An 11,533-nucleotide genomic window follows, 5' to 3' on the forward strand; every position below is an offset into this window, starting at 1 on the left:
TCATACCTTGCACTCCTCCTAGGGAGCCCATCTGTCTCTGAGAAGCCATCAACTGGCTAGATAACACATAACACACTCATGACGTCACTTACCGGCAAGCCTCCCAAGACCACCATTGCCAAGCCCAGCATCTTCTTCAATTTCTTCCAACTCCTCCATATCCAACCCAAGCTAGAAACAAAAGGAAAACAATGCTGGATGCAGACACAAATGTGGTCATCTCGGGAAGCATGGTCGTTTCCTAAAGCTCTGGGTTGGGCACCCAGGGTCATCTGTGTAATCAGTTCTGTCAGTTCCCTCACAGAGTGTTCTGGCCTCAGATGCCCACTGCAGATGTTCATGACTGCAGATGCAAACCGTATGAGATGGCCCAGCAGCAGTGTGGGACGAGGGTGGGCTCCAAAGGTCCATTACTGGCTCTGTTACTTAGCTCTCTGACTCTAGGAAATGTAAATCTCTACACTTTTCCTCTCTTATTAAAAAAACAAGGATAACAATATCTGCCTGATTTAGGGCTGTTATAAATTTATTTTTATTTATTTTTATGTTTTAAAGATCTTATTTATTCATGAGAAACACAGAGAGAGAGGCAGAGACACAGGCAGAGGGAGAAGCAGGCTCCATGCAGGGAGCCCAACACCGGACTCAATCCCGGGTCTCCAGGATCATGCCCTGGGCTGAAGGTGGCACTAAACCAGTGCGCCACCTGGGCTGCCCATGTTATGAATTTAAATGAGCTTATACAAACAAAGCATTTAGAATTAGTCCGAACAGATATTTCTCAATAAATGTTAGCTACTACTATTTCTTAAAATTATTTTCTTGTGTGCTACGTAGAAAATGTCAGGAATGGTCTAGCACCATGTTGACACTAACTGGGCTGAAGGATTTTGGAAACTATCAAAAAGTATGAGGTCAGACTTTCTGGGATGGGCTAAAGTTCATTTTTCATGACCACAACACATTATTTACTCAGTAGGGTCAATGGTTGTTAACCCAAAACCAGTTACTGAGTCACTGCCCATGAGACCTAGGGCCAAGGAACAGTCTGGGAAACAGCCTGGGGGCCAAGTAGACAAGGGCTAAAATCCTCTGCTTCTTTCTGTGGTGGGTAAGGGACTCTGGGAGGCCAATGAGGACCTGTGAGCTTGGTGATGGATGGAACCGGTTGCCAGCCAGCTCCCTGCCCCATGTGTTTGGCTTGCACAGCCAGAGGCCCCTGGCACCAGCATGGACTCGTGTCAGAATTTCGTGGACCTGGAGATTGCTTTGGGCCACTCATCTTACAATGAGGAAACTGATGGCTAGATAAATTAAGTGACCTGTCCTATGTTGACTAGATAGCAATCTAGCCTATGCTTGGCTAATAATGTTCTGTTGTGCAAATGACTGTATTCTTATCTGAAAGTGATGCAATCCATTAAATTAGGCATTATTTAAAATGGAAACATAATTTACACACTTACAAACATAAACACAAATTAGAACCAAGCTTGAAGTTAATGCCCCAGTTTCCATGGAGCCACATACTTGGATCTCCACCCTTACAACCAAAAGTGGCTTCCTCACACAAGTCTTGATAACTAAATCTTCTGAGAGTTCAAAAATGGCTTTGCCTTTGTTTATTTTTGAAGGGGCTTCCAAATTTGCTCCCCGTGACAAGAGTTCAGCAGGGTCCTTGCACAAGCCAACAACACAATGGTTAAGTAATTTAGGTAATACCACAAAATTTATGTGACTTGAGTAGCTGTGAACAAATAACCATAAGGTAAAGAAGAGGCCACTTTGGAACCCACTCAGTGCCAATGCTAACACTCAGGATTTTTTCAGTTCTAAAAATGGAAGTCTAAAGTAGGCTGTAAACTTTGAGGCAGTTGATATAGGTTACTTCACCCCCTGGTTAGATGCCAGGCCAGGGGAGGTATATTGTTTTCACCTAAAATCAGGGGAAGCAAAGAGAAGGTAGATGGAAGGGGAGCTGCAATGATTCTTTCATAGAAAATACCTAACCCCCTGTGAAGGAAACCAGCCCTTAGTGACAGCAGCTGGCCACATGAGACAATCCCAAGGGAAAGGAGCAGTTTAAATGGTCTCTCATGTAGAATATGTCTTTGCAAATACATATTCCTCCTTTCACTCACATGAAAAGGATTAAGAACTATTTGTTTTTTGGCATGGAGATCCTTGAAGCTCAGGGGAGAAACCATTAAATACACTCATAAAAATAAGTTAGCATATTAAGTTTAAAACCTCAAGCTCCTCATTTAAAAAGGAAGTGTATTTTACATCTCATTAAGCAGTAAAGAAAGTATGTCAATGTAATTGAAAAAACTTATTATTTAACATGCTGCTTTGATATGTGAAAAATAATAGTCAAATTTCGATCATTTTTAAAACTAGATAGGAGGAGTGCCTGGCTGGCTCAGTGGGTGGAGTGTGTGAGTCTTGATCTCGGGTTGTGAGTTTGAGCCCCACATTGGATGTAAAGATTACTTAAAAACAAGTTCTTAAAAAAAAGAAAAAAAAAAAACAAAAAAAGGTAGATAGGAGTCCAAAGTAAAACTTTGGGATTCTGATAGCAGGGGCTCAGGTACTTTTAAAAAACTCGTTCAGATGCTAATTCCTAACATGTAATTTGCTGGAGAATGCTGTCAAAAACTGATTACAGAAGTAAATCTCTGAGGCAAAACCAGTTCTTTAACATTTCTCTTAAACCAGAGAGCTCCACTAGTTTATATTTCTAATTGTAATAGTCATAGCTAAAGAAACAATTTTTCTTTTATTTTTTCAGTGCTACATTCCCAAGGTTCCTGAATTGAACTTGAAATTTAAGGGGAGAGAATGAAAGAAATACGGCAACAACATACCTGGTAAATGGCCTCGTCACAGGCATTCTGCAGGCCAAGGTTTATCATGGTGTTCTGTAATGTTCGGCCCATATAAAATTCCAAAGAGAGGTAATAAACCCTCTGAAACAAAGACAGGACATGTTAATGCTATAAGGACAGTGTTACTTGTCATCATAAAAACACAAAAGGTCACCAATAAGAAACTAACAAGCGAGACTAATACAGGTTCAAGTGAGACTCCTACAGATGGATGAAAGGCTACATAAAAGCATGACTGACAACTGGCTTTGAGAAAAACCATTTTATACCCTATTTTTGGCAAAGAAGTTTTTATCCCCAGGGAGGAAAAAGGCTAACTCATCCAACTAATTAGGTTCAATGTTTGGTGTGTGTGTTTTCCTCCCGGTTCAGGTACCTCATGAATTAAGCATTTGTTTTGGACAAACAGAAGTCAGACTGCCAGAGCTCATCACTGATTTGTAACATATTTATACAACAAGAGTTAGGTGGGGTTGACTGTGATCATCTCATCTCATCCAGGAGACCTAAAGATTAACTCCTTCAAGATACACACAATGGCTATAGTATAGCCAGTGTGATTACTGCCGGTAATACTAGAATAATTTTATTCTAGAAAGGCTATGCATAGTCTGGTAATAACAAAATACTACCTCAGGCTTATTGGTTTTTGTTCTCTGCGAAATGGGAAATTTCTCTATCAACTTAGAAACTGTTTGCCTCTGACATAAAGCCAGATAAACACTATTTGAGTTGAAAGTGAAAAGTGCCAAGGTCAGAGTTGCCTAAAACCTTTCAAAATACAAGATCAGTTTACTAACTTAAAATAAGGAAGATCAGTGAGTAACTTCATCATCCCCTTTCACAATACCTTACTTTCCATATCACTTCTCCTTTTTCTTTTCCGCCAAACTCGAAACAACAAACATCTATAAATGCATCAATATAAAGTCACTTCAAATTTTAGGGATTCCTTCATTACCTAATAGGAAGAACTCAAAAGAAAAGTACTCGGTCAACCCAAAAATATAAAAAGAATATAGCTCTAAATCACAAATGCTTATTACAATATTTAACTCATTAGTTATACATATATATTTAAAATAAAATATTAGTGAAAATGTCAACTTAGGAATTTTACTTTTTCTCACTTTCACTTTTTTTAAAAATTTTGTTTATTTATTCATGAGAGGCACAGAGAGAGAGGCAGACACACAGGCAGAGGGAGAAGCAGGCTCCCGGCAGGGACCTGACATGGGACTTGATCCCAGGACCCCGGGATCACAACCTGAGCCAAAGGCTCAACTGAGCCACCCAGGTGGCTTCCCACCCTTCCCACTTTCATCTTATGGAACAATTGAATTCCAAGCATTCCCATGGATTGTCAACATCCATTTCTTAGTGGGTCATATAACATGATTTTCCAGACCATATCCTCATTATTTTTATGCAAGGTGTTTGAATATTTATAATGCTCTCATTAGGGGTCTCATCAGCTTATTAGATGTCTCTGTGTGAGTCAAAAAAAGGTATCTTTTCTGAGGCAGAAACAGGCCAAAGAGATGCATGGTGCCACTCTCTCCCGCGGATGTACCTTGTACAGGAGGCTACTGCATCCCAGGAAGAAATATCTCAAGCCATAAGCATAACATCAGGGCAGTTTTTCCCATTCTTCCCTGTGTATTCATGATCTTGATAATAAAATCCCTATGTATTGCTTTTTATGTTTTAGTGATCTCTGAAAAGCTTGTTTGTAAATAGAGTATATATATATCCAACACTTGCAATTGTGAATTCACACCCTCAGATGACTACATCTGTGTTAAATTTCTTTGCTTTCCTTTTTAAAAAAAGATTTTTTAAATTTATTTATTTTAGAGAGGGAGGGAAGGAGAGAGAGAGAGTGGTGGAGTGGGGAGGGAGAGGGATAAGCAGACTCCCTGCTGAGCACAGAGCCTGAGCCAGAGCAGTAGCAAGTCCACAGGGGCTCAACCTCCTGACCCTGAGATCACAACCTGAGCTGAAATCAAGAGTGGGACACTTAACCTAGTGAGCTACCCAGGTGCCCCTCTTTATTTCCCTTTTAATGATTCCAAATTAGCATGGACTCTAGACATTTTAAGACACTTCAAGGTCTTCCTAAAAAAAATGTTGCTTAAAATAAAATAATTGAAAAAGCACCAGGGCGCCTGGGTGGCTCAGTGGTTGAGCGTCTGCCTTTGGCTCAGGTCTTGGTCCTGGTGTCCTGCAATCGGGTGTCCTGCAATCGAGTCCAGCATCAGGCTCCCCACAGGGAGCCTGTTTCTCCCTCTGCCTATGCCTCTGCCTCTCTGTGTCTCAAATGAATAAATCTTTAAAAAAGAAAAGGCACCTCATTACATGACAGACTACAAGCACATGAATTTAAGGTGCTTTTCTATTTTGGGGAAAACTTCACTTCATATTTGCGGATATACCAGACCTTGAAAAATGGACCTCTCCTGTCCTCTTAGTCAGTGGTCTCTAAAGACTTAAAAACATACTCCTAGTTGTAAAGTGTTTGAATATCTCTAGCACACCTTATAAATTACATGCATGCACTACTATTACTGATATTTTATGTATATTTTATACAAAGTGGACATTTTCAAAAGGCTTACAAAGATAAAATAAAGACGATATAACAATAACCAGTATTATAAAAATAATGTTATTTTTATTCCTAGGATCAATCAGCAGACCTGGGTACTTCTGGGAAGCCCTATGAACAGGCTGCAACACAACTGTGACTTGCGGGACAGGCAAGAGTTGAGAATGGGGACACGGGGGGGAAAGGCATCCCATGTGACAGGTGCATTGTAGGCAGAGACCCAGAAGCAAGGAGTACTGAACATAAACGGGGATGGAGATAGGTTCAGTGGGAGAGTAAGGTGAGCCCAGGCAGATAGGACAGGAGGGACAGGTTTACCTGGACCGAGAAGGGCCTTAAATGCATGACTGTGACAGGCAGTGGGTGCCAAGATATCTGAGAAGGCCATATGTGTTGCTTTAGGAAGTTTAACTGGACAACAGTGCACGGAATGAGATGGGATCACACATCCAAATGCCTTCAAGAGCCAGGCAGAGAAAATAAATGTGTAATGGAGGTCACATGAAACAATGAGGAGTCGTGGGCCAAGAAGAGGGGGTGTATGTATCCTGCTTGCAGGCACTGAAAATTTAACTGCCTAAAGGTGTCTTGCTGGCCAAATGAGAGACAACAGCTAGCCACATTCAGCTGCACACTGCCAGCTTTACCACTTGTGGGAAGCAAGGTAATCAGTTAGAGGTCCACTTCATACACCAGTACCCTGGGCCTCCAGTGCAGAGAAGTGAGAACGCAGGAGAGTGGGTACTTTAAGAGAACCCACAGGTATCAACAGAATTTGGCAACCTGTTGAATGGGGGATAAAGGAGGAGATCAAAGGTGAGATTAAAGTTTTGTGTCTAGGGAACTCTCAGGGTGGCAATACTATTAAAATTATAAACAGAAGACAGGCCAGGATTCAGAGGGATGATGATTTGCGTTTGAGGGAATAGAAGAGATCCAGGTATGCACACTAGGTACTCAGAAATGTAGAAATAGAGTTTGAAAAGGAATTGAGGCTAGAGGTCCAGATTTGGGATTCATCTGTACAGTTACCACAGAGCAGGGGAGATGGGAAGAAGGCTTGGACACACTTACTGACTCCACTCTGTGTCCCAGTGAGGGCAGGGACCTTCTGTTAGGGAAACGGTTGTCACAGAGGGAAATACTTTACTGATGTGTGTAGAATGAATCTTGTTTGCTGTTATATCCCCAGCGGATCACTGCCAGAACACCTAGTTCTCTCTGTACTCAGGTAGGAAAGCACTATCCAATGAAGAAACCCATCAGAGGACAGGAGAACAATAAAGCACCAGATAATCCATCAGAGGAGAAACATACAAGGTGAGTACGTTCTGTGGTGCTAAGGGCTATGAAGGTAGGTGTAGGTGTGTGTGTGTGTGTGTTAGGGGGTGGGGTGAGGTTCTAAAACTTCCTCTCATAGTCTCACTCTCCAGTTCAAAAACTTAAAATTATTTTTAATGGGAGGTACAGTCCCTTCTATACAAATAAAAAGGATACAGTAAATATAAGTATACACTAAGTGTTTTCTAAGATAATATTTTAGCATTTGCCACTTTTGGGTAGAGGCCTAGGCCTCTGGGGGTGCAGAAGCACTTGGAAGCTTTGTTAGAGCTTCAGTTTCTTACTACAAGAATTTACTTTCCTTTGTTCGTGGGTTCTTTGGACTAGTCTTTTTCCCCCATGTTTTTATTTTTCCCCCCATGTTTTTACATATTAAAACCATTCCTAAAAAAAAAAAAAAAAACATTCCAAATAGATGTTTATATTCATTTCCCACTGCCTCCTGGATATATCTCTTTCACCCTTTCCAATATGCCTCCAGCCAGTTTTTCCAGTTTCCTCTCCCAATACATTCTCACACCCACCTCGCTCTGCACAACACAATACCTCTTCCTGCCAGGTCCTTTCCAACCTTCCCACCCCACCTTCCCACACTGGCCAGGTGTCCCCTCTGTGCGCCCCAAAGCGCCCTGAGGACCCTTGCTTTCTAGCGCCCAGGGCAGTGGGGAGGGGGGGTCGGTGAGCAGCCTTGCCCAGCCGCTCCTGGAGTAGGTCTCAGAGTCCAGAGCGAGTCCGGGCCCTCCGCCTCCACCCCGCAGGCCACAAGGAAGTGCGGGAGCTCCACACCCCTCCCGAGCAACTGGTGGGAGTGACGGGTGCGCTCCGACCGCGGGGCGGGACCTCTGCCCCTCCCTCTTCACCCCACTCAGACCCGGGGAAGTGGGGTCAGCCCCGCATCCCCCAGGCCAGCGTCTCCAAAGGCTCTCGGGGCACTGGGCACCTTCCTTCGACTCTTTTTTTGCCTCCTCTGCACTCCTCCCCCGCCCCGCTACCCCGCGCCCCAGTCTTACTACCGTCGGACGGTCTCGGTGTTTATCTCCCCTCCCTAAACATCAAACTTAGCCAAAGCGGGGCTTTCTTTTGTGGGTTTTGCTCAGGGCCGACTGGCCTAGGACGGTGCCTGGCGTACACACGGGGGGCGCCGAGTACCTCCCATTAAATGCTGATGTGGATGCTGCAGAGTTTGTGGACTACGCGGGCGGGCGAGGGAGGCCTGGGCGTCGGCCGCCCAGGGGGCCCCGGAGCGCGGGGGGGCGCGGGGCGCGGGGGGCGCGGGGGGCGCGGGGGGCGCGGGGGGCGCGGGGCGCGGGGCGCGGGGGGCCGGCGGGCGGCGGGGCCGAGCCGCGGTGCAGTGCGTGGGCCGCGCAGGGGCCGTGCGGCCCGGGCTCGGGGGCGCCTCCCCGCGGGGAGCCGGGGCAGCGGGAGCCAAGAGCGCGGCGGGGACCCCCGCCTCCTCCCGCCCGGCGGCTACCTTGGGGCACTTCTCGTAGTAGTGCTGCTGCGTGCGGATCCAGCGCCCCACCAGGTGGTCGCGCACCGTGTGAGCCAGCGCGAAGAAGTAGTCGCGGGGGGTGGCCACGTTGCGGTCCTTGACCAGCGTGAAGTGCAGGTGCCGGTTGAAGCCCTTCTTCAGCTCGGCCACGTTCTCCACGCCCACGATGCCGCGGATGCTGATCTGCCGCCGCTTCTCCTGGTCGGTCAGGGGCTTGGCCATGGCGGCGGCGGCGGCGGCGGCAGGACCGGGGAGGAGCGGGCTCCACGCTGCGCGCCGCCGCTTTTGAGTCCGAGGAAAGTTTGGGGTCCGCCCCTGGGCGCGGCGCCGCCCGGCTCCGGCCCGCGGGCCAGGGGAAGGCGGAGGGATCTCCCGGGCCGCCCCGGACAGCGCAGCGGGCGAGGCGGGGGGCGGCGGCGGGGCGCGCGGGACCCCTGGCGGCCGGAGTCTGCGCGCCCGCGGAGCCCTACGGGGCAGGGGGCTGGGGGCTGGGGGCGAGGCTGCGGGGAGGGCGGGGCTCCGGGCTGGGGGCGGGGCTCCGGGGAGGGCGAGGCTGCGGGGAGGGCGGGGCTCCGGGCTGGGGGCGGGGCTGCGGGGAGGGCGGGGCTCCGGGCTGGGGGCGGGGCTGCGGGGGGCGGGGCTCCGGGGAGGGCGCGGCGGGGCTGTGCGGACCCCCACTACAGCGGGCGGCCTGCTCCCGGATCTGGGAGTCCCCAGAGAGCGGCACTGGTCCTGTCAACTCTCTCGGGATGCTCCGATGCTAGGAGGATGTCGGTGTGTGGAAGCACGCGTTGGCAAACTTTTGTGTTACAGCTGTTTATTATTATTATTATTATTATTATTATTATATTATTATTATTATATTATATTGTTATATTATATTATTATATTATTATTATATATTATTATTATTATTGTTATTATTGTTATTATTTCTCACCTGGAAGGGGTTCCACCATAAGCATCTGAAGGCATCAGCGCGCTTTCACTTCAGCTGTCCCATCGTCCTCCTGCTCCGTCCTTGGCATTGTCCCATGGGGCATCCCAGACCTCAGAAAGAGATCCCAGGGTGCCTCCTTTGCTTCCAGTTATTTTTCCAAGACTCAGGGATTCGGATTTCTTGACTCCTCAGACCCATCCCCAGTTTGCCCTATCAGAAGCTCACCCTACTGCTCATCTGCAGAGACAGGTTAGTAAGAATCAGAAAGTCCTGAGGTGCATCTTTGGGTTGATTAGGCCCCGGGAGCTTTTATGTCAGGCCTCCTGTTTGAATTACCTTCTAAAGGGAGGTTGGGGTGGAGTACAGAGAAAAAAGAAGGGTATGTGTGTGGGAAATGAAGGGATAACTCACCCAGCCAGTTGCCTTGTTTACATAAAACAAAGCAGTCTGTGTTAATCTACAGTATAGGCTGATCTTTGCACTGGTCACCTCCAGCTTTGGTGGTGGTAGTGGTGGTGGTGGTGTGTGTGTGTTTAAGCCTTGGCAAAGGCAAACGCATGGTATTTTAGGATGTCGGAGGCTTTTTCTTCTTCAATAAAGGGTAGTGTTAATCTGTTAGACTCTACTAGAAACAGTCCATTGCCAGAATTGCCAGCCTTGCCAACAATGACTTGTGTTATTCCTGGGTCTCAACTACTCCCCCGTGGGTGCTGTGATGAAAAGGCACTTAGGAAGAGCTGAACAAACTGTCCAGACCTCACAGGACAAGTCTAAGTTGCCCGTTATAGGAAAAGAACCCTGGGAAAGTGTGTTAGTCCAGGAGATTTTGGAGAATCAGATTCTAAAACATGATTAAACAGGCAAAGATTTTATCAGGGCAAATGCCAGAGGGAGAGAAAACAGAGAAGGAGCCAAGTTAGCTGGAAGAGCATCAGACTATGAGGCAAGTCTGACCCCCCAGGGAAGGAGAGAGGGACTGAAGAGTGGGAGGGGGCATCCCAGGCTGCCCTGCGGTCCTAGGAAGAAGCAGCAAGGCCACCAGGCTGTTCTGGAGCCAAAGTCAACTGTCAGAGGTGTCCCTGTGCTGAGTCATCTGTGGGAACTTGCCCTGGAGGCAAAGCCTCTGCACAGGCAAAGCGAGACTATTTGCGGCCCTGGGTCAGGTCAGTTATTGCTGCCTGCAATCGGAGATCTCTGAGCCCCATTCTGGTGGCCACCACAGAAAGATATCAGATAAACATAGGTTAGCAGTTACTGTGTTTCAGGGTGGAGCTTACTGTGTTGGCATACCACTTTCGGATTCCTCCAGACTGCAGCGAGCATTTCCCGAGGGCTCCGGCTAGGCACTTCATGGGCATTCCCTCATTTAATCCTCTCACCAGTTCTGTGGGGCCAGTTGTAGCTTTCTTCCCACTTGGCAGATGAGGAAACTGAGGCTTAGTGAGGGTAAGCAGCTGGCTCAAGGTCACTGAAGGAAGGAGCCAAAGAGGTTTTCAGACCTCTGCATTTTGCTTTTCCTCTTCCAAAACAGGGGGTTGGGAATCTTGTTTTGTAAACCCAAATTCTGACAGCACCTCAGCTGACCTATTTACCCTATCCACTTGATTGTTTCGTCCTGTTCCCTGGCCTTTTGACCTACTTCTAATACGTTTTGAAATCCAGGGAAACATCAGAAGTCCAGAGTGGCCCCGCAACAGATCACTCGCACTTTGGAGATGGGCATCGTTGAAGGTGAGCTGAGGTTTCTGTTCAGCGAGCATATTTAAGCACGTTCCACTCAGTATATTTAATGTATGAGTCTGTCAACCAAGGTTATTACCTGGGCTCTGCTGTTTTAAATATTTAGTAAGATGACTGAGAGCCCAGATTTATTACACTATTGAATGCCCTAAGAATCTGCCGACAGCATGGCTGACCGAATTGCCATCTCTGTAATTGGCTGTGACTGTGACCATTCACTTGGTACCTGAATATATTTGGCTTATCTTAAAGCAAGTGAGGGTTTCTGACACTTTCACGTCCTGTCATATTTGATTTGCTCATTAATACAGTAGTTTGACTTATTAGATGTGGTCCAGTGGGAGTTCTCTAAAAGCCAGAAATATTTAACAACCTGTCTTTTCCCTGTCCATCAAATCACTGACAGTCTTAATGTGACTACTGTGGAATATGCTGAGACTGGAGAATCCCTTAGTGCCTCAATTTCAATTTCTGTGAAATAAGACTAAATCTCTCTGTCTTAATCAGTCCACAACATAGCTAAG

At 46.9% G+C, this 11,533-nt stretch overlaps 1 protein-coding gene across 2 annotated transcripts in view; it reads right to left on the bottom strand.

Annotated features, from left to right (window-relative positions):
• Positions 1-8,776, bottom strand: part of PYGL (glycogen phosphorylase L) — a 42,585-nt gene extending 33,809 nt beyond the window's left edge. Inside the window, exons 1-3 of one of the 2 annotated variants that reach the window (XM_026000716.2) lie at positions 8,309-8,776; positions 2,868-2,969; positions 93-171 (exon numbers count right to left, since the gene is read on the bottom strand). In XM_026000716.2, the coding sequence (XP_025856501.2) occupies positions 93-171; positions 2,868-2,969; positions 8,309-8,551 (424 nt within the window). In that variant the 5' untranslated portion in view covers positions 8,552-8,776. Of the gene's footprint in view, positions 1-92; positions 172-2,867; positions 2,970-3,738; positions 3,858-8,308 lie in introns of those variants that run through there. The other variant, XM_072761538.1, reaches the window with a different exon arrangement.
• Between the last annotated feature and the right edge of the window lie 2,757 nt (positions 8,777-11,533).

Source organism: Vulpes vulpes, chromosome 6, assembly GCF_048418805.1.
Source record: "Vulpes vulpes isolate BD-2025 chromosome 6, VulVul3, whole genome shotgun sequence".
NCBI classification, from domain to species: Eukaryota; Metazoa; Chordata; class Mammalia; order Carnivora; family Canidae; genus Vulpes; species Vulpes vulpes.